The following is a 23,669-nucleotide window of genomic DNA, read 5'->3' as shown; positions in this document are numbered from 1 at the left end:
ATTTATGTTTACATGTAATGAGTATGTTATTTTTAATATGCATATATTTTAATGTCTCAATTTAATCCCTAGTATGATAAATACTGACATAAATAACTCTAATAACCAAAAAGTTATTCTAGGTTCTTCAGAAGCAACTTGTTTTCTTATCTTGAATTCTCAAAATCATGGCAGTAGGAAAGGTTGTATGAATAAATAAAAATCATAAATCTAATTTTTAAATTTAAAGACACAAACTATGGTTGCAATATGTTTACCTGTAACAAAATTTCATAATTTCCAATCTCACTCTTCAAAAAAATTACAAACATCTCTTAAGACAACTCATCCATTTACTCTTCCTTACTATGTTCACTAGTGGATACTATTCCTAACATAAGCTAGACAATTGGAAGAAAAAGGAAAAGGAATCTAGTTAATATACAAACTCAACATTGCACATTCTGGAGCATGCACTGAATTCCAAGGTGGGGAAAGAGAAAAGCCAAAAGCTTAATTGATAAATAATTTTAGATGTTTTTACATTAAAACAAACACTTCAGGAGTCTCATGAATGTTTAGAAACAGACATGATACTTTAAGATGAAACATGATAAAATTCTTTCACAAGCTATGTCCTAACAAAGTTAACTCTCAGTTCACTGTTCCTCTGCCCTTAGGGCATCACAGTACATGTAAAAACAAAAACTTTCTTGAAGGCTTCTCACTAGAAGCATATTGATTAACCTTAACAAATTCTCTTGCAGAAGTTGTGACTTTGACCTTTTATCATACACAATGGCCTGAATTCTATTGCAACTGCCTATAAATTGCATCCAAATTTATCTTCAAAATAACTATTGTAACTATTTGTGGCATCCATTTAATAGTATTAATTCCAAGCATACATTTAAGGGAAAAATCAAGGGAAGAAGCAAGTAGTCCTCTTTCTCAATAACATATCAAAGCATTAATTTCATTTGTATGTCTACTAAAGAGAGAAATACTCTTTACAATAAACATTTTATAAAAAATATTGCTCTAACTATACGTAGTCACATATTATACAAATATTTGTCACCTCAAAGTTTCATAAATCTACTTAATTCATGTATAATCTTAAAAATGTTTACTGAGAATTTAGCTTTAAATTTTAATAAGAAGATTTCATAAAATAGTCTAAATCTAAAAATGCAAAATACTTAACATGGAAACCATATATCTGCCTTTACTCTTAGACATGGAGCATACCTTTCTGACTAATCGAAGTGCTTGTGTCCTCTCTACCTCGTTGCTCTGCTGTATGTCAATGCACCTAAATAATATACAAAATAATTATTGATAAAAATCTTATTAACAATTTTTTGTAAAACAATACCACTAAATCAGACCCACATTCATAATGTCAATATGGTATTTAAAATGTTTAATACACCTGAATTTGTAGTACCAGCTGATATTTAGTTAGCTTACATATCTCTAGTGATAAATACGTACTATAATAAAACATTTCAAAACTACTTCATTTACAACTCTAGGAAACACTATAGAATATAACAAGTAAGTCACAGAATTATATATATCTATACAGAAATAATAAACACAGAGCAAAGTACCAGAAATCTACTGAGAAATATATTCATCTATCTTTGATAAAATTCAGATTTCATAAAAACTGTGATAGTATTTTAAGCTTGCAATTTAATTGTGATTTTAACCAAGGCCTAAATTTTATATGCAGGGGTTGACAAAAGTAGATTTACAGTTGTGAGCCTGCGAAAGTTTATTCTTGCATTATTAATTATAGTATTATTTTCCCTATGAACTGTTAACCTACTTTTGCCCCACCTCTGTATTATGACTGAGTTAAAAGTTTTATGTACTAGCTGCAATAATTCTATTTTGCCAAAATATAATTTGAAATCTGAATGCACTTCAAAAATTAATGCTCAATCAAATATCACTTAATTGACACTTCCCTCTAAAATGTATTAAATTGTTCAATTTCTAGTCTCTGATTAAGTCATTTTGCCTGTATTTACGCAGGTCATTATTCTAACCAATACTTTATATATATATAGTTTGCTATTCAAAAAGCATTACTTCTCTCTTTATATAATTAATCTAGAGCAATTTTATTAAAACATAAATAGACATAGAATTCCATTTCTGGCCACAACAGAGAGTTTTGACTCAGACCCACCCTCCTGCCAAACACAATTATAAAGGTTGAATAAACTACTTTTAAAGCCACTGTTAAAAGGGCAATGGGTAATAACCCTTCTAAAGAGAAGCACAAACTCCACATTCACCCCACGCTTTGGGACTGGGGGCCCTTGTCATTCCCTAGTTTTAGGGAAATAGAGTCTTAGCAGAAAGCAAAAGTCCTGTTGGATTGAAGGGACAGGTTGAACTTTGGGACTTGAAGGGAAATCCCATAGAGAAGAGAATACAGGAAAGTGAACTAATCTGCATGCAATACCCTCTCCAAGGGTACTTGCCAATTTCTATGTTGTGCAAAAGTAGGATTAAAATCCAGGAAAGCAAGCTAAAAGTTACTGCTGACCTAGTACACTGCTGGTGGGAATGAAGACTGGTGCAGCCACTATGGAAAAGAGTATAGAGTTTCCTCAAAAAAATTACAAATGAAACTGCCATTTGACCCAGTGGTCCCACTTCTAGGACTATATCCTAAGAAACCCAAAACACCAATCAGAAAGAACATATGCACCCCTATGTTCATAACAGCAAATCAGGAAACAGCCCAAGTGCCCATCAGTAGATGAGTAGATAAAAAAGCTGTGGTACATTTATACCATGGAATACCATGCAGCTCTGAAAAAGAAGGATCTCTTACCCTTTGAGACAGCATGGAGGGACCTGGAGAGTATTATGCTAAGCGAAATAAGCCAGTCAGAGAAAGACAAGTATCACATGATCTCACTCATATGTGGAATCTAATGAACAAAATAGATCCAGAGACACAGAAGCATGGAACAGACTGTCAAATGTAGGGGTGGGTGGGTAGGTGGGTACAGATTAACCAAATAACTTATATGCATATATCCATAACCCATGGACAGAGACAACAGTGTGGGAAGGGCCTGGGCGGGGGGAGTGGGGGAGGAGGAGGAGTCATTGGGGAAGAAAGGGGACATCTGTAATACTTTAAACAATAAAGATAAATTAAAAAAAAAAACTACTACTGAGAAGCTAAGAAACTGAGAAGAAACTTTAGCAGGTACATAATACTAAGATAGATGTCAGGCCTCAATTCTGGTCAAGGTGAAGAAGTTCTGCTGAATATCCACACTTTCATTTGAAATCAAATAGCCACTTCCTAGAGCAAAGGCAAAGCTAAAACCATCAGTATGATACGCCAACATTCCAGAATAAATCTTAGCTCTCTTAAGGGAAGAATAACATGATCCAGAGCCAAAAATTTTGAATATACAATGTTCACATCTAATCAAATAATATAAAATACGCTTTAAAACAAAGGGCCAAGTAAACAAAAAAGTAAGGAAAGAAAATGACAATGGAAACAACACAAGTGATTCACATATTGGAGTTGTCATTACAGGGCTCTATAAATAACCATGATTAATATGCTCAAGAAAAGTAGAAAATGAAGGAATAGTAAAAACCTAGAATCTTTAAATAAGAGTAAAATAAATAATAGAAAGACAACTGAAATTAAAAATTCATGAGACAAATCAGTCTAGTAAATCAACTAGCAGGATGGAGGAATTAAAAAAGCCACATTGAAGCACAAAGATTAACAACAAAGAATGAAAATACAGTAAGGGTATCAGACAAATAGGGGGCAGTGAACGGATGAACAGATTCAACCTATATAGCTGGAGTACTAGCGGATAGGAGAGAATATAACAACAACAACAACAACAACAACAAACGTTTAAAGTAGCCAGAGGAAAAAAGGACACATCAACCCTAGCTGGTTTGGCTCAGTGGATAGAGCGTCGACCTGCAGACCAAAGGGTCCTGGGTTTGATTCCGGTCAAGGGCACGTACCTCGGTTGCAGCCTCCTCCCTGGCCCAGGACCTGGTCAGGGCACATGCAGGAGACAACCAATCAATGGGTTTGTCTCACATTGATATTTCTGTCTTTCCCTCTCTCTTCCACTCTCTCTAAAAAAAAAAAAAAAAAATCAATGGAAAAATATCCCCGGGAAAGGATTAAAAAAAAAGACACATCGCTTATAAAGGAGCACCAAAAATGAGCAACAACTTATTGTTCAACAGGTAAAAATAAAATATATTAAAAAAATTTATTTGAAGCACTGAAAAATATTAACAGGTCATTTAAAAAAGCCTTCAAATAGGAAGGCAAAAGAGAGGCATTTACAGAAAATAAGAGATGAGAGAATTTATCTCCAGTAAACCTGCACTACAAGAAACAGTAAAGAAAATTCATCAAGAAGACAGAAAGTGATCCAAGATGAAAGTGTGGAAATGCAAAAAGGAAGACTACTGGAGCGCATCAATAATGTAGGTAAACATCAACTGCTGAAGTTTAAAACAATAACAATACTACCTGTGGGTTAGTGGGTTACAAATATATATAGAAATGATAAATACAGAGATAACACAAAAGAGAGGAGAAGATATAGTCAAACTGTAAAAGACTTCCTGCATTGTGCTGGTTGTAATAAAAGTGACAGACCTTAATATGTGAAGGATACATGTTTACAGCAACTGCTAAAGACATTAAAAGAAGAGAAAAAATCTTTGATCATTCCAATAGAAACAAAAAAGGAGAAACACAAGAACAGAGAATATATGTGACAAATAGAATGCAAATAACAAGATAGCAAACAAATTCAAATGTATGTAAAAACTGATAACTAAATGACAAAGGCATGTGTAATTACATTAGATCAAGTCCAGAGACCATTTATATAAAAAACCACTAAACATAGTCTAAATACTCCAATTAGAAGACAAAAATGTCAAACCAGAGTTAAAACACAAAACAAAACTTATGATATTTATAGGAGACACACTTAAATGATAAGGACAGAAAAGAAAGAAAGTGAATGAATGAGAAAAGACATATTATACAAACCCTAAATAGAAGAAAGTTGTGTAGCTATATATAGATAACATGAACACTCATAAAGGAAGTACTACAAGGGACAAAGAGAGATATTTCGTAACTATAAAAGGATTAGCCCAATGTGAAGGTTTAGTGATTCTTATTATGAATGCAATAACAAAGCTTCAAAAAAGCAAGAACTGACACAAGAAGTACAAAACCAGAATAGTACTAATAGTACTCTACCTGTTAAAGAAATTGAGTCCATATTCTTAAAACTCCTATAAGGAAAACTCCAGGCCTACACACATCCACTGGTGAATTCTACTAATCATGTAAGAAAAAAAAAGACCCATCTTACATAAATTTTTCCACAGAGTATAATGAGGGCAAAACTTCCCTAGTTGTTTTATAAAGCAAACATACTCTTGCTGTCAAAACTAAACAAGGACATTAGAAGAATAGAAAAACAAAGAACAACTCTCATGAATATAGCTACAAAAAACTGTCACAAAATATTAAGAAACCAAATTCAGTTATACATGAAAAGGATAAGACATCATGAACAAGTGATGTTTACTTCAGGAATGCAAACAAAAAAAACAGAAAAAAATCCTCTGAAAGTCTATAGCAAGTTTCATAAATAAGGGTGAAATACTGAACTCTTTTAGTCTCAGTTAAGGAGCAAAACAAAATTTTCCACCATTTCTAGTCAGTGCAATATTCTAGCCAATGCAATAAGGAAAGAAAAATAAAGATATAAGGATTGGAAAGGGAAAAATAAAATGGTCATCACTTGCAATTAATACTTATGTAATAGAAATGCTAAAATAATTTTAAAAACAATTAGAATTGAAAGTGAATTACATTAAATAAAAATATATAAATCATTAAAATATACCTTAAATAAACCTAACAACTATATGCAAGACATATGCACAGATAACTACAAAATGTTGTTGAGAGAAATTAAAGTTCCAAATAATTAAAGGTTTGGAAGATTCAACATTATTAAGATGTCAACTCATCCCAAATTAACCTAGAGCTTCAATGTAATTACTACTAAAATCCCAGAAACTTTTATGGAAATGGTCAAGATGATTATAAAATTCATATGGGAATGCAGAACCCAAAATAGCCAATAGAATCTTGAAGAAACACAGTTGGAGGACTTATATTAACAGGTATCAATACATTATCAAACTACAGTTATTAAAACTGTGAGAAACTGGGGCAAGAATGGACAAACAGACTAATGAGAATAAAGAATGCAAAATAGATCCATATTTATCTGATACCCGATTTACAACAAGAGTGGCACTAATCTAGTTGTGAAAAAAACCTTTTCAACAAAATCTGCTCATATTTATTTGATAAAAATAAAAATGGCCATTACCTACTAAGACGTATTAAAGAATAAATTCTTTAGGAGAAAACATAGAATACCATCTTCCAAAGAGATCTAAAGCATTAAGCTATAAAACAAACCACCTCTACATTGAATTTTATTAATTAAGAAAAATGAAAAGGTAAGGCAGAATGATTTGGAAAAAATATTCTTAATATGCACACCTGAAAGGAGTCATATACATAAGATATCAAGAACTCCTACACAACAAGATAGATAATCGAATTTACAAATGAGCAAAAGACAAGGAGGATACCCAAATATAAAAGGTGCTTCACATCACTACCCATCAGAGAAATGCAAATGAAAACCACAAAGGGAATTCACAATGAAAACCACAGTCAAAAGGGTATAATTAAAGACTGAAAATAGCAGGTGCTGATGAGGATGTGGCGAGACCGGAACTCTCAAACATTGTTGCTAAGAATGTAAATCAGGGCAATCATGTTGGAAAACTGTTGGCAATATCTACTAAAGCTAAATATACATAAACTTTATGACCCAACAATTCCACTCCTACATATGTACATAGCTGAGAGAAATGAGTGCATATACTAGTATATGCCCATCAACGGAATTATACAGAATGTTTAGGGATGCTTTATTCAAAATAGCTAAACACTGAAAACAAGTCAGAAAATCATCAACAGAATGGACTAATTGTGGTCTATTCATAACATGAACTACTACACAGTAATTTGCAATATACGATGTTTAAGAACAGGAAAAACTAGTCTATAATTAGAAAAGCCAGAACAATGTTTATTACTGGTTGGAGACAGAAGGAAACTTGACTGGGATGCTGAAAGTGTTCTATACCTTATTCGGAATAACCAGGAACTTGGTTGTCTATATCTGCAAAAATTATCAGGCTTTACACTAAAAATTTGTAGTTTATGATAGGTATGCTAAAACTTAATACTTAATTTTTAAAACATATAAAAACATAGATAGCTCCCAGAAAATTACCTGGCTATTAAATAGTCCACTTTCAATTTAAGCACCTTCTGCAGAATAGTGGAGTCTTGGATGAGATATCGAAGAGCTCGTAGCCCTGCTGCCCGCACTTCTTTTGCTTCATTCAATAAAGCCAACCTCAAGCTGTTTGAAAACAGACAAAAAAGTTTTGCTGTACAAATTTCAAATTCACATAAAACTGTGGTACCAAATTCTTCCTCAGTTGAAATAAGCAAAACTACTATTTATTTACACATATAAAAATCATTTTGCTGTAAGCCATGGAACTTCACTAGTGACTTTTTTTTTAATTTCTTTATTGATTAAGTTATTACATACGTGTCCTCATCCCCCCATATTTTTTTCATCTGTGCTTCCTTGGTACATTCTCACCAATCAAGAAAATGTTGAGTTTTGTCCTATCTTCTGTAGTTTATTTTACATAAACAATGGGACATTAAATATGCCTTTTTCAAGTTGTAACACATATGCCATCATAATCTACTCCCCTCTATCTGCCTACCTGCTTCCTCTCCTCTAAAAAAAACCATTGTGCTTAAACCAGTAAGTAAAAATACTTTATAATGACAGTAGGCACAGATTATATCATTTTAATTCCTAACCATACCAAAAAGATGGTTATACTACTACTAGAGGCCTGGTGCATGAATTCGTGCATAGGTGGGGTCCAACTGGCCTGCCCCAATGGGGGCCCATGGGGCCAGGCCGGCAGGGAGAAGGGGCCGTGGGCAGTTGGCCGCATCCCCAATCGGGGGGGGGGGGGGGGTGTGAATCGGGAGCGGGGTCAGCCGGAGTGAGGGGCCATGGGTGGTTGGCCGGCTGGCCCCACCCCCGATTGGGCAGAAGAGGGCTGATTGGGGGCTGGGCTGGCTGGGGGGGGGGGGGGGGGGAGGGATGATCGGAGCCCAGATCAGGCTGGTTGGCTGCTGCCGTGCGCATCATAGCCACTGATAGTTCTGGTTGTTCTGATCATCCTGGTCGCTGCGTTTTTATATATATACATAATGTTATGCCTCTATTAGTGGGCATGAGCAAATCAAGTTTGCCATTTAAATTAGCAGTTTAAATTGCAGAAGTCCAGGTATTTTTCAACATTAGCTTTGATTTTTTATATTTTATAATTACAAAATATTAGAACAGAATAACAAATAAAATTTTTTTGGAAATCCTGAATTTTTCTAATGTTCAAACAACTGTTTCTGTAAGATCAAATATGATATATTAAAGTATCCTAATTTTAATTTAAAATTACTAAAACTGATTAATACTAAAATCCAGAAGAGAGAAGAAACTGAACTATACTTACCAAATTATAATATCCTCATAATTAAACCCCAGTATGTCTTCACTGTGGCCAATATCACAAAGAAGCTGTCAGAAAAACAAAACAAATATGTATTTATTACATATTTTTGTCTATATACATTACTCCTTTAGATTGAAAAATAAAATACTTTTAATAAAATTTTTAAAAAATACGATTCTATAGTTCAAGGATACAGATTTATTTCTATCGCCTGGTGAGTGACAGAAACCACTGAACATTGACCCAGGAACCAAGAGGTCACTGGTTCAATTCACATTCAGGGCACATGCCTGAGTTGCAGGCTTGGTCCCCAGTGGCGGGTTATGCAGGCGGCAGCCAATATATGTTTATCTCTCATCAATATTTCTAGTTTTATTCCTCTCCCTCTCAAAATCAATTAAAAAACATATTGTTTTAGAAAAGCAAGAAATTGTTCTTGAATGTAATTATACCAGATAAGAAAACATACTGCTAATGGGATTATAAACTGAAAATATTTTGTGGAATAAACTGAAAAAAAAATGCACCAGGATCAGAAAGTACTTTTGATGATTTATATTAAAATAATCTAAAACATAAAGCACAATATGCTCAGGACATTATTTACAGTAGTAAGGAACTGGAAACCAACATTCATAAAGGAGGAATCTTATGTGGCTATTAACATCAAAAAGGAAAGTACAAGCAAAGGTGATTTATTTTCTTCTTTGTTTTTCTGTATTTTATAAATGTTTACAATAAATATGTATTACTTACATTATATATGTATGTGTGTGTCTGTATCTCAACAGTAACATTGACTGACGATTAATCTTACCATCCCTAGAAAGCTAAGTAATATTTTTGTAAATGAGGACAACTTAGGTTTACAGATGGTCATGACTTCCTGAGGCCACAAAGCTAGTAAGTGGTAAAGCCAGAAATCAGACTAAACCAGTTTGAGTCCAGAGTTCACAGTGAAAAATATTACTACAACTTTGTGCTGAAATTATTTACACAGGGAGAGGGGAGCAAAGTTGGATATTTAAAAAAGAATACCTACATATTACCATCTCACTTCATTTCTCTAGCTTCAAAAGGGTATGAACCAAGTCTGGAGAAGCTCACTCTGGCTAGAGACTCATTTTATACACATAGTAAATAAACTTAACTATCATTTGTACCAGAACAGCTAGCTAAAAACATACATTTAAAATTTGCCCATTTCCAAGGATTAGAAAGTACATACACAAAAATACACTTATCACTATTAAAATCAATTTAGTATGCCCTGGCCAGTGTTATAGTGTTGGCCTGAACACCAAAGGGTCCCAGGTTCAATTCCCAGTCAAGGGCATATACATGGGCTTCAGGTTCGATCCCTGGCCCTGGCCTGGTCTGGTACATGTGAGAAGCAACCAATCAATGTGAGGTGTGTCTCTCTTACATGGATGTTTCTGTTTCTCTCTCCCTCCCTCCATCCCTCCTGTCCACTCTCTCTAAAAATCAATGGGAAAAATATCCTCTGGTGAGGATTAACAAAATAATAATTTAGTATTTATTTGAGATTTCTCAAATATTTCATATTACTAGCATTGTCACTATATGGTACTATCCTATCTAATAAAGAGGGAATATGCAAATTGACCATCACACCACCACAAAGATGGCGGTGCCCATAGCCACAAGATGGTGGTGCCCAGTCCCCTCAGCCCCGCCAGAGTCCCCCAGTCCTTTCAGCCCAGCTAGGGGGGGAGGGGTGGCAGGCGCATGGTATGGCCAGACCCGCCCTAAGCCCCCCAGCCACCCAAAGCTGGCCAGAGGCGCAGGCAAGCTTCAGATGGTGGCTGTTCAGATGGTGGCTGCCCAGCCGCCCAGGGCCACCCGAGGCTCAGGTAACCAGGGCTGGTCGAGGCTTGTGCTACTGGCAGTGGCAACAGCAGGGGTGTGATGGGGGCATCGCCTTCCCCTGATCGCCGGGTCACCTCCCGCCCCTGAGGGCTTCTAGACTGTAAGAGGGGGCCAGGCCGGGCTGAGGGACCCTCCTCCAGTGTATGTGGGCCTCTAGTCTATATTTATAAAGGGCTAATATACTAAGTGTCCCTCTGACCATCTGACCGGTCGCTATGACACACACTGACCACCAGAGGGAAGATGCCCAATGCAGGACCTGACATGACGTGCACTGGCCATTTACAAAGAAACGGCACCGCAGACCTGGCACTGACAAAGCAACACTTGGCTTCACCCAAGTAGGACGTAGGCCCCGCCCCACCCTGGAACGACACCCCACCAAATCGCAGCCAACGCTACCAAGACCCCATAGTGCAAAATGCGGCCCACAGCACAGCTAAGTCTGGAAATGGTTGCTGTGGGCGCCGGGTAATGATGTCATGTAGCAATGCCTGGCTTCCTCTCCCTAGAGACTAGCCTCCTTGGAGTTTCTTCAGCCCAGGAACATGACTTGCTTTATAGCCAGGTGCAAACATTCACTCTTTAACCAAATGTCTGTGAAGCGTTTTCCTGTGCCTCATCTCATTTGATCCTCACAGAAGTACTGGAGTAGGTAGATAGAAGATTCAGTAGAATCCTATTTTCTTTTCATTAGCTGGAAAATGGAGATTTAGAAAGTTCAGAAACTTAATCTGACTGAAAAGAAGAAATGGTGGACCATGAAAATGACTTCAGGTTTTCTCACTGCGCAGAATATAGTCAAACACCGCTGCAGTTAAATATTTTACTCTTTGTTCTCCCTGTGTGACCTACAATAATAATCTGCTTCCTGTTGATATTTACTGTTGTGTTGCTGACAATTACCTGAAAGAGAAGTTGGGGTGCCTCAATGGGCTGGAAAAAGTTTAGCTAAATCAGAAAGCAGGTCTAATTAAGCAAGTTTGTTCTATATATATATATAAAAGGTTAAGTTGATTTGTGCATGTGCGATACATATAAAGCTCTCGTTGGCGCCAATCACACATGTGTGTTTCAATCTGTCATTGTCGATCATGAATTTGGTTGACACTTCTATTACAGAGAAAGGGTGAATAGCAATATTAAAATATTTCTTCTAATTAATTTCCTTTCAATGTGCACGAATTCGTGCACTGGGCCACTAGTATATTAATAAAAAAGAAAAATCAGAACTGTTTATGATTGTAATCATGGTGTTATTACTTAGATCTTGGACATGCTCTAATTCATAAACTTCATAGAAAAATGAAGCTAAGAATTTGTTATATAAAACTTTGAACTTTTAAAATGGGAAAAGTTAATTTCTTAAAACAATGATTTATATATGTATCAACTAAATTTCTGAAGAGGCAATATTTGCATTCTTCTTCCACAGCAGTAATGAATGTTAAAATGAAATGCTCTGAAGTACTAAAAGTAAATATACAAAAGTTGCCAGGGTTCTTGTTCCAGCATTAAGAAGGGTTCAGCAACCTGGAGAAAGGCTGTGTGTAACTAAAGTAAGAGTCCAGAAACGAAAGGTAATTTTGAAAGGCATTGGGGGTCAGAGGAGCCTGCCTGAAGAAACCAAGTTCTCCTTGTCTCAGGACCCCTTGCTTTTTATTAACGTAAATTATCCTAAGGCAAGGTGGAGATATACACTTCCAAGGCCAGGGTTAGTCTACAGAGTCCATTGTCAGATTGGGGAATAGCCTACGGCTGTTCAGGTGTTTGGCCAGTAGGAGGCAATAACATGTAGATTAAGATGCCCTGAGCTGTCTCGCAGCAAACAATCAATTTTATGCATTCTTTTCAGGTTTGAGGAAATGCCTTTAGCCATTCCCACCAGGCGATAACATATGTGACTCAGCCCTTGTTGAGTCCCCAAGTTCCATCCACCTTTTGATGAAACTCTTGCAATTATGACATGCTGGAACTGGCTTCCGGCAAAAAGTCTTGTCCTGTCAAGTACTGGTTTCTCCTCTAAGTGTGTACTTGGTCCTCATTTCCTGAATTTCTTTTTCACACTTGCCAAATAGATTAGATTCAGAGAACATAATTTCCAAATTACCCACCTTCTCAGATCACCAAATATATGACTGTTCACCATTTTACATTTGCTCTAGTTAGCATTAGCAGTTTTGGTAGAAAAGTAAAACAAAATTCAAAGTTATTACTATGATCTCATAAAACACAATTTGGAAAGTATTTAGAAAGAAGTATTTTCTGCTACCTAATATCAACACATTTTAATTGCAAGAAACATTTCTGAGGAAAATGTCCACTCAATTTACAATGAAACAGCGTATTTGTCATAATCCATGTCTATTTTTCAGTGATAGCAATAGATGCTAGGTCTATGCTTTTAATGGTGGCTAAATAATGCTTTCAAGATTTTTTTAAGAATTATAGAAGGATTTATTGATCAGTCTCAAATTAAAATACCTCTTTTGAATTAGAATTACCCCAGAGACTAAATTTTCTACACATACATAATTTACATATATCAGAAATAAGAAATTAGAAGATATCAAGAGTCTGACTTTCAATTATTAAAGAAATATAATGTTTACTTTTCATCACCAGGAATTCACCTATAATAAGATTCAAAATATAATAAGAATTATTTAATACAAAATTCTTGTAGTGACTAATTACCACCTAATTTAAGTAACCAAACCCTAAAGTACAAATCAAGCCCCTTACTTCTTACTCCAGGAAAGAGGCAGGTAGAAACAGCAAGTAAAGCACTGAATTGGTGAGTTTAAGCACTGGGACTTCCAGCTGGCCTCACCTACTGACTGAATTACTAATTAATCCTTAACCTTTAGTAACAATTTCTTCACTATCGTAGCCATTGCAAGTAATTTCCTTTCTCCTGTATAAGTTCTTGAAATGTAATATTGCTTGCCCTATCACTGAAGTTTGTTATATTAAGAATAAATCACCGATTATGATTAGAAGCCATTAAAGACCTTGCAAAATCTAAGAATTCTTGGCATGACAGTCACTTAATATGCAAAATTATTAAACATCACTCAACACTTTTCATTGGGGTTTTGTTGCTCTCTATTCCGTGTGTTTATGTGACTAGCAGTCACAATGCCTAGCTGAATGTGACCAAATAGGATCAGAGTTCATCAGAAGACACAAAGAGAGAGCTACCCCCTCTCTTTTTATGACTGAACGCTGTAAAGATGCTGTATCTTAGTCATTTGGAAATTGTCTGAGAATAAAACTAACCTAAAAGAAAAGAGAGCTGAAAAATGGAGAGACAGAATGTAATTACCATTGTTCAACCCCTGGGTTTTTTGCCTGAAATTAGGATTCAACATTTGGTATCCTTATCATGAAAGCAAATAACTTTTTTTTTTATTTTAGCTCAGTTGAATTAGGTTTCTTCAATTTGTTACTTATAAACCAACTTAAGCATTCAATATCATCAAGAGTCTAAAATTATGAACATAACTGTTAAGTTTAATTTTTATATAAGCAAAACAACCCAATAAATTCAATGAAAATATAAAATAGTAGTCTAAACCCATCTCTAGATAATAAAAAATGAGATGATTAATAAAGTTAATTTTAAAAATGTAATAATCAGTTAAAACTAGGCAGTTAAATGCTATTCCCATTTTACTCATATTGCTCTGAAGGTTAAATGAATGGTTCTAAATAAGCAACAGATAGAATAACCTAAACTTTTAAACATCTTATCACAGAGTAGAATTCCACAGCATGGTCTTTTCAGAGGGCAATTTAGAAGTTAATTTTAAAATAAAAAGTACAAATGCTCTTGACTAAGAAATCATACTTCGAAAATTCTATCTTATACAAATGTAGCTATAAAAAAGTATATCTATGTTTATAGAAAAGGAAAGGATTCTATGGTATATTGAGAAGTAGGAAAAGGCAGATTGCAAATCCATATATCTCATTAAAAAACCTTTGTATACACACATAAAATAGTAAATAAACTAAGCACTATATTAAATACTTCTTAAGTTTTTTAACTCACACACACACACACACATTTATAATTATACCAGAGAAGGATAAATACTTTCTAAGGGTTCCCTCTGGAGAATGGTATTTTTGTCAGAGTGGGGAGATGGATGGGAAGCATGTGAAAAAGGATTTGCACTTTTTACTATATATTGTTCTGTACCATTTTGATACTTTATATTTAGCTTCAACTATTTTTGAAGCTTTTAAAAACAGAACAAAATAAAGATTCCTTTGCAGGCTTTAATATAAATATATGAGATTAAATATAGAAAAAGAACTTTTAGAATATAAAAGCTGAAATACTTTCATCTTTAAAAGCAGGTCTTTATGAGCATGTTGATAATTTTAAAAATAGAATACTAAGATTATATTCATCAGCAGTCTGTTATACACATTACTTTATCTAGTGAAATGATGTCAGGAGGCAAGCATGGCTGTGTGACATTCACACGGTTATAGGATCACATCGCTAACACCCTCTCTCTCTTCATACCTTAAAAGGAGGTTTAAAATTCTAGAGATGAAGTCTACCCTATACAACATTTTAGCCCAATGATCTACTAAATTAACTTAATCCTAACAGCTAGGCTTACACTTAACAAAACAAATGCTAAAACAACAAAAACTCGTATTTAAAAGGCAAAATTTTCCTAATGTCATATAATACCTTTAATTAAACACTTGTTATGTGCCAAGCTTTGGGATAGAGAGGTATATAAGAGTAGAAAAATAAATATTAGCTATAACATATGTTTAAGAAACACAGTTTAATAAGGCAGTTACCAAATAATAAAAGAACAGATAAAATTTAGTAGACACATACAGAGGATGACCAACTAACTCCTAATTAACAAGCTTCTTGGCATCATAATTATTTTTCTCTTTTTCTTAGTCTATAGAGCTATTCTTATGAGATTTCTGAGAATTTCTACATTTTACTCTATAAGGAAATAACTTTTTAGCAATACCAGGTCTAGAATATGTATTATTAACATGACAAATATTAATAATATATTTATTAATCTAGCTCTCCAACAAAATGAAATTCAAAGACACATTATATTATGATTAAATTCAGTAAGCATTTATTTTGTGGTAGGCATTTAGAGAAATTTTATAATAAAATCTATAGGCATTTATTTACAGCAGTGATTAATTCTTTAAGAATCCTAGTTGTCAGGAGATGTGAAAGGACATATCTAGGTGTCAACCTAATTATGACAGAAACCATGAATTCAAACAGGACATAAACCTCTATTAATATTTTTAATAGTTAAACCTAAGCAAGTGGTAAAGACTTATGAGAGCTGAGTGAAAAACGGTAAATAAAACTGGAAGTTTAATAGAAGGGAGGGAACCCAGGAGATGCAATTTCAACCCTGGAACAACTTTAGGTCTTAAAGACTTGACGTTATCTGACTAGAACAGTGAAGGAAGGTATCTGGAGACTTTTCATCACATTCATAAAAATAAAAAGATACATAGGGATATTTTTGAAATTCCCTTCTCAAGCACCTAGTCAGTGTTCTTGAAAGTTGTTTATAAAAAATCACTTTCTCATCTCTCATATAAAGTAATTTTTCCATCTGTTATATAAAAATATTCCAAAACTTCACTAAAAACACACACACAAATGTACTTGCTCCCCTGTGAAAAAACTAACCTATTTTATATTTACTGCACAACACGTACTGACAAAACAATTTTGTTACATAGTGACTATATACTTATCCCCTTTTACTTCTATAAAATCAAATAGAATCCAAGCCATAGTCCAATTACTAGATAGCAAAAAAATAAAATAAAAATAAATTAAACATTTTAGAGGGTTAAAACAGTGCTGCTCAGACTTTAATGTACACAGAAATTCACCGGAGAATCTTTATTAAAAATGTAGATTCTGGTTCTGTGTGACTGATTCTGATTCTGATTCTGGGGCTGAAAATAGTGCATGTCAAACAAGCTCCAAGGTGAAGCCAGTGCTGCTGGTCTGTGGATCACACTTAGAATAGGAAGAGGTTAAAACTTACAATTATCCCTACACTTAAAATTGAGCAGAACAATTTACATTTAGTAAATTAAAATGGAAAAATAAAATTTTCCGAAAGAATCCATTCTGGTTTCTATTTATGGCATCACCTCAAATAACAGGCATTTCAATGTTTCCAAAAGTTGGCTCTCCAGGATTACCAAACTCAAAAACATACCAACCCATCAAACTCGGGAATCTTGGCTGCTAATAGAAATCAAGTCAATATTTATTTGGGATGAGGGCCCCTGCATTTATCTTAGGCTCTAACTGAGATCCAGACAATGGGAATAGAGTATCAGGGAAAGAGAGAGGAAGTTCTAGTATTTCTCTGGGAATTATGATTATGTCTGTAAAATGCAATGCACACATACTTATGTACAAACATATTTATCATATATAATCAAATAAAAGTATAAAAAGGCAGAAACAATACATCACTATGTGTGAATAATAGTGAAAACTGGATTATGGATTTCTCAGTGATTTTTTTTCTTTATTCTTTTCCGAACCTACCAAATTTTCTACAACAAGCATTTGAATAATACTTCCATTATTCAAATACACTTTTAAATTAGAAATCACATGATAAAACCCTGAGAAGCATTAGAGGAAAGCACTAATACTGGGAAAATACGTGAGAATTCTTATTAATGATGGTTAGGAAGCATCCAGTAAGCATAATAAGGAACCAAGAATTGTAGATGATAATATTAATATTCAAGTTACTTACCTTAGTAAAGTTATTCAAATGGCCCAGCTTTCTCATATTTGAAACCCCTTGCAATTTGGCCACATTTTGGAGAATCTCCCTTAAGTTATCAGAAGGTTCTAGAAAAAAAGACAGATAATTTAAAAGAGTATTTTCCTAACCAAATACATAAAACATACAGTATTAAAATGTCACAACTTTGGCTTTTAATTTAAATTCTTACTCTCCATCTCAAATCCATCTACTTAGGTCACATCAAAGTCCATGTGGATGAGTAATCCAATGACCTTCACATTTATACTCCACTAATATCTATCGTCCAATTCTGTGTGTCATCATCTGGATTTATTCAATCACTAAATCTTAAATTGCGACATCCCAAATTTCACTTCTAGCTACAATATAGTAATGGACATAAAAAACACTATCCTATTTGAACCACAAAAAAACTATACAAAATACAGGAAACTATAGTTCAAGAGACTGGGCATCAGCAAGTAAAGAAAAATGATCCCTAAGAGATGAGAAACAAGCAAGTGTGCTCTACTACTGTCCCGGTTTACTGCCTTATCTACGCAGTCTTCAGGCCTTGCTGCTAGCAAGAGAAACCTAGGCAAACTGTTTGAGTTGGAGAGAGCTCATCTTGCAAAGGGATCCCTCAAGTAGTCAGTATAGCAATGGTTGGTGCATGTATGTGCGTGAGGAAATTACCACTCAAAAGAATTAAAGGGAAGAGTACCTTGCATTCATACAGGACAGGGAGCTGTGCTTGTTCCTAAAACCAAATTGAGAAGTCTTAGCTCAGTGTGGGTAAAAATCAGATGTAGACTAAATATTTCTTTGACCCCATTTAACAAATCTTCAAATATGAAAGCTTTAAACTGATTCCAAGTAACTAAACTATGTTTCAGACCAAAGCTCAAGAAGATTTATAGGCAGAGAAAAAATATGAAGCATGTAACAGGACAAAATTTACAATGTTTATCATCCAATCAAAAATTATCAGGCACGCCGAAACCGGTTTGGCTCAGTGGATAGAGCGTCGGCCTGCGGACTGAAGGGTCCCGGGTTCGATTCCGGTCAGGGGCATGTACCTTGGTTGCGGGCACATCCCCAGTGGGGGGTGTGCAGGAGGCAGCTGATCGATGTTTCTCTCTCATCATGTTTCTAGCTCTCTATCCCTCCCCCTTCCTCTCTGTAAAAAAATCAATAAAATATATTTTAAAAAAAAAAATTATCAGGCATGCATGGCAAAAAAGCAGGAAAACATAACCCATACTGAGCCAAAAAAAATCAATCAACTGAAAATGCCCCAGAACTGACATAACTGTTAGTACTAGCAGAAAAGGACATTAAAACCGTTTTTATAACTGTAGTCTATATGTTCAAACACTTAGAGGAGGCATGAAAGGTTTACAAATGCTCTCAAACTATGTTTGGGAATAACAGCATAACAGTCTTTATAGAAGGTAAGAACTGTAAACTTGAAGACAAAGCAACAGAAAATAACCAAAATGTAACAAAAGGAGAGAGAAAAAAGAGCATCAGTGAACTATGGGACTTCAGGCAGCCTAGTATAATTAAAATATGTGTAACTAGAGTCCTCAAAGGAAAGACATGGGGGATAGAAATATTTTTTTAAATAAAAGATAAAAACTTCCAAATTTGATGAAAATAAACCAATAAATCCAAGAAGCTCAACCAACACCAAACATAAGAAACATGAAGAAAACTAGACCAAGCCACATCTTAATCAAATCAAATTGCTCAAAATCACTGGTAAAGAAATTCTTAAAAGCAACCAGATTTTTTTAAAAAAGACAAATTACATAGAGAAAAGCAAAGAAAAGGATGACAGCTGATTTCTTGTGGGACACAAGCAAGTAAGAAGATAGTAGAACAACATATTTAAAATACTTAAATTAAAAAATGATATAAGACATGTATAGAAACCATTCTTAGCCCACTTGCCCAAAAACAGGCCACAAGCAAATATGGCCCCATGGTCAGCAGTTTGCCAACCACTGGTAGAGACTGTCGATTTCTTCAGGCTGCCATACACTATTTTCCTATTAATATACTCAGCATTATATTTGTTTGAAAGAAAACAAAAACACAATCTAAAAAGAAATTGCATCACATTGCAGATATTTTAGTGTAAAAACCATTATGTCTTCCTTTGAAATTTTTATATAAACACAATACCAAGGAATTATTTGTTTTGAATTAGTGTTTTCCTCAGCAAATGAAACTGTTTGCACTGTCCTATTTTACATTTAGCTTGCATCTGCTCACATTCTGTTCCACTGGGTGTTAGCCATGACAACCACAAATTGATCATTCATTTAATCTTAGAGCACCTCCTATAAATTTTGGATGTTTTTTAACTCCAATAAAATTCTATCTAATTTTAAGTGATTTTAGAATATGTCCTTAAAATTAGTGACTGAGAGTATCTTAAAAGTGAAATGAAAACAGCTCATCATTGGGTGGGAACAGATATCATTAAAAAGAATTGCAAGGTCACTGTTACAGGTGAGCCAATAATGTTCAAATGATTTAACTAGATATGAAAACTTTATAAAAACTTTACAATAACTTTTAAGGTAATTTAGAACCTGCAGCAATTTGCAGTTAGAATTAAGGATCTTTAGAGCCAGTGCGAAATTTATCTAATGGAAATATACACTGAGTGGCCAGATTATTATGACCACCCCATCAGTACTTCGTTGGGCCACCTTTTGCCTTCAATACTGCAGCGATTCTTCTTGACATTGACTCCACGAGATGTTGAAAGGTGATGCGAGGAATCTGACACCATGCCTGATGAATAGCACTGTCCAGTTCTGTGAGATTTGATGTTTGTGGAACCAGCTGCCTGATGGCTCTTTTAACTTCGTTCCACAAATGCTCAATTGGATTGAGATCTGGTGATTGTGGATGCCACCTAAGCAAGGTAAAGTCTCCCTCATGTTCTCGAAACCACTCCTGCACAATACGAGCACCGAAGCATGGCGCATTGTCTTGTTGGAAGAAGCCATCTCCATTGGGATACGCCATCAACATGATAGGATGAACTTGATCAGCAACGATACTTAGGTATGTTGTGCTATTCAGACGTTGTTCCACACGAATTAAAGGGCCCAAATCATGCCAGGAAAACATGCCCCAAACCATAACACTGACCCCACCAGCTTGAAGGGTTGTACTCATGCATGTGGGGTGCATGCTTTCACGCTGTTTCCGCGAAATTCTCACTCTCCATCTGCATGATGCAACTGGAAACTCGGACCACATGACTTTTTTCCAATGCTCGACTGTCCAATCCTTGTGTTCCTGTGCGAATTGGAGACGTTTTATCTTGGTAACTGCAGACAGCAAAGGTGTTCGAACAGGCCTTCAGCTTCCATATCCCATACAATGCAGTGTTTGGCTAATTTGCCTACAAACGTCAGGTGGTCATAATAATCTGGCCACTGAGTGTATAACCTAACCATTTTACATCAATTTTTAATTAGGATGTCAGACACCAAACAAAAGGTTGCACTAAAGTGATGACACTTACTACAATGTAATGATCTGACAGGACAGTCAAGGTGATTCGTCTGAAAAGATATATACTTCATAAAGGCTTGCAGATTTCTAATTATTGCCTATTTTCTAGGTATAAACTAATAGCAGGTTTTTTTTCAAGTACAAATCATGTAACAACCATCTTACACAATCATATTCAAAATAAAATGTCATATCTGAGTTCATTCATTCAATAAGTATTAACTGAAAAACTATTATGTCAGGTACATTTTAGGTAGTGGGAATACATCAATAATCAAGACAGATTCTTCTTTAACAAACCTTACATAAAAGTGAAAGGAAACTGACAATCAACAACAATAAAAAAAGTAACAAAAAACATGTACACAATTTAAAAACTGACAGGTGGTAAGAAGTCAGCACTGGACCAAATGTTTGTCTAGCATTGGTTCTCAACCTTTCTAATGCCACAACCCTTTAATACAGTTCCTCATGTCGTGGTGACCCCCAACCATAAGATAATTTTCGTTGCTACTTCATAACTGTAATTTTGCTACTGTTATGAATCATAATGTAAATATCTGTGTTTTCCGATGGTCTTAGGCGACCATGCTAGCGGTTCTCAATCTGTGGGTCGCGACCCACAGGTTGAGAACCGCTACTGTAGAGCCTAAGACCATTACATTACGATATTTACATTACAATTCATTAACAGTAGCAAAATTACAGTTATGAAGTAGCAACGAAAATAATTTTATGGTTGGGGGTCACCACAACATGAGGAACTGTATTAAAGGGTCGCGGCATTAGAAAGGTTGAGAACCGCTGGTCTAATGAATAATGATATAAAATGTACCTAGTACACTAGAATACAGATGTTATCATTGTCAATACAAATCAAAATGAACCAGCCTTTCAACTTCCTTTCCCCCCTCACCCCCTTTCTCTTTTATATAATCCTACTAGAGGCCCAGTGCATGACATTGGTGCACTGGGTGGGGGTCCCTCAGCCCGGGCTGCACCCTCCATATAATAAAAGCCTAATATGCTAAGTGTCCGGTCGACTGGTCAGCCATTCAACCAATCAAAGAGTAATATGCTAATGATATGCTAAGGCCGCTCAACCACTCACTATGACGTGCACTGACCACCGGGGGGGCAGGTTCTCCAACCAGTAGGTTAGCTTGCTGCTGGGGTCTGGCTGATGGGGACTGAGCGAGATGGGCCGAACACACCCTGGAACCCTCCCGCGGTCCCTGCCTGGCTGGCCAACCTCCCGTGTCCCTCCCCAGCCCCGATAGTGCACCAGTGGGGTTCCTCGGCCTGGCCTGCACCCTCTCGCAATCCAGGACCCCTTGGGGGATATCAGAGAGCCAGTTTCGGCCCGATCCCGCAGGCCAGGCTGAGGGACCCCACTGGTGCACGAATTCGTGCACTGGGCCTCTAGTTAATTATAGGGACACCCCCCCCCCCCCCACTATGGAAGAATTTCAAGGTTTCTTCATGATATATCAATTCAAAAGAGTATTAGGGCCATTTTAGACATGGAATACTATAATGCTCATGTGCTACAATGTCCCCATGGTAATGAAATGAGATATCCCTGGTTTCTTCCTTACTGGCTAGATCAGGAGTCTGTAAACTTTTTCTGTAATGGTCCACAGAGTATTTTATTAGAATTTGCTGGTCGTAAGGTCTCGATGCAATTACTCAACTTGCAGCTGTATCAAGAAAGCAATCATAGAAAATACATAGATGAATCAATATGGGCTATGTTTCAATAAAATGAGCTTGGCTTAAGAGCTGTAGTTTGCCAAATCCTATGCTAGATAGTCAGAATTTAGACCAGGAAAAGTAGTGAGCAAGCTGAGATCAATGTGGCTTTTATTGGGGCAGGGAGAAATGGGAGAGAAAAAAAAAGAAATTTAAGCAGAGTTTACCTCTTTATTTCTTCCTACTCTATTTAATGTTTCCAATTTAGCTTCTCTGAAACTGTCCCAATTATAGTGCTATGTGAGAAGTCTAAAGCACAAATGAGATAATCTACTAGGATATTTTCTGAACCCTTGAAGTTTAGGAAACCTGCAGCTGCATAAGGGAAAAGGAAAAAGAAACTGCCTCACTGGCTATGATGACCAACCTTACAAATGCAAGGAAGCGAAGCACAAAAGAACTACCAGAATTATAGTGGCTCCTTTTCCTCTTATTGTGTAACTCCTTAGTTCCTGATGCATCTCTCTGGATGTAATGAAATAACTGAAGTCAACGCTAAACATCTAGCAATTTAATATCTTATAAACACACACACACACACATATACACATAGAGATACACACACACACATACACACACACAGAAAACCAAGAGAAAACTACAGAAAATAAACCTTTTGTCTATATGTATCTACAGACACATACACACACACAGATACACAATTGCCCCTCTGGATTAATTCTCTGTGTATGTGCACATGTGTCTACACACACTCACATATATGTATATATGTGTATAAAAATGAATTTATTTTCAAATATTTTCAAAGCATTCTGCTTTGAAGCATGCTGCAATATATTATATTAATATTTTTACCTGTTAATAAATGTACAACATATAATTGATTTTTATATAAATTTAGGTTCAAGTGTACATAGTAAATTAAGGTCCACAAACTACTGGCATACAGCTATTTGGGAGTAATGGAAAGAAAAGACAATTTTGGAATGAAAA

At 35.5% G+C, this 23,669-nt stretch overlaps 1 protein-coding gene across 2 annotated transcripts in view; it reads right to left on the bottom strand.

Moving 5' to 3' along the window:
- RICTOR (RPTOR independent companion of MTOR complex 2) overlaps window positions 1–23,669 on the bottom strand; it is a 92,145-nt gene that overhangs the window by 47,077 nt on the left and 21,399 nt on the right. For both annotated transcript variants that reach the window (XM_080680450.1, XM_080680451.1), the window contains exons 3-6: window positions 17,430–17,527; window positions 8,731–8,795; window positions 7,416–7,547; window positions 1,231–1,294 (exon numbers count right to left, since the gene is read on the bottom strand). In XM_080680450.1, coding sequence (XP_080536576.1) covers window positions 1,231–1,294; window positions 7,416–7,547; window positions 8,731–8,795; window positions 17,430–17,527 — 359 coding nt within the window. The remainder of the gene's footprint in view (window positions 1–1,230; window positions 1,295–7,415; window positions 7,548–8,730; window positions 8,796–17,429; window positions 17,528–23,669) is intronic.

Source organism: Plecotus auritus (genome assembly GCF_963455305.1).
Source record: "Plecotus auritus genome assembly, chromosome: 7".
In the NCBI taxonomy this organism is placed as follows: Eukaryota; Metazoa; Chordata; class Mammalia; order Chiroptera; family Vespertilionidae; genus Plecotus; species Plecotus auritus.
The sequence above is the reverse complement of the archived record's forward strand: the minus strand, read 5'-3'. Positions and strand labels throughout refer to the sequence as shown.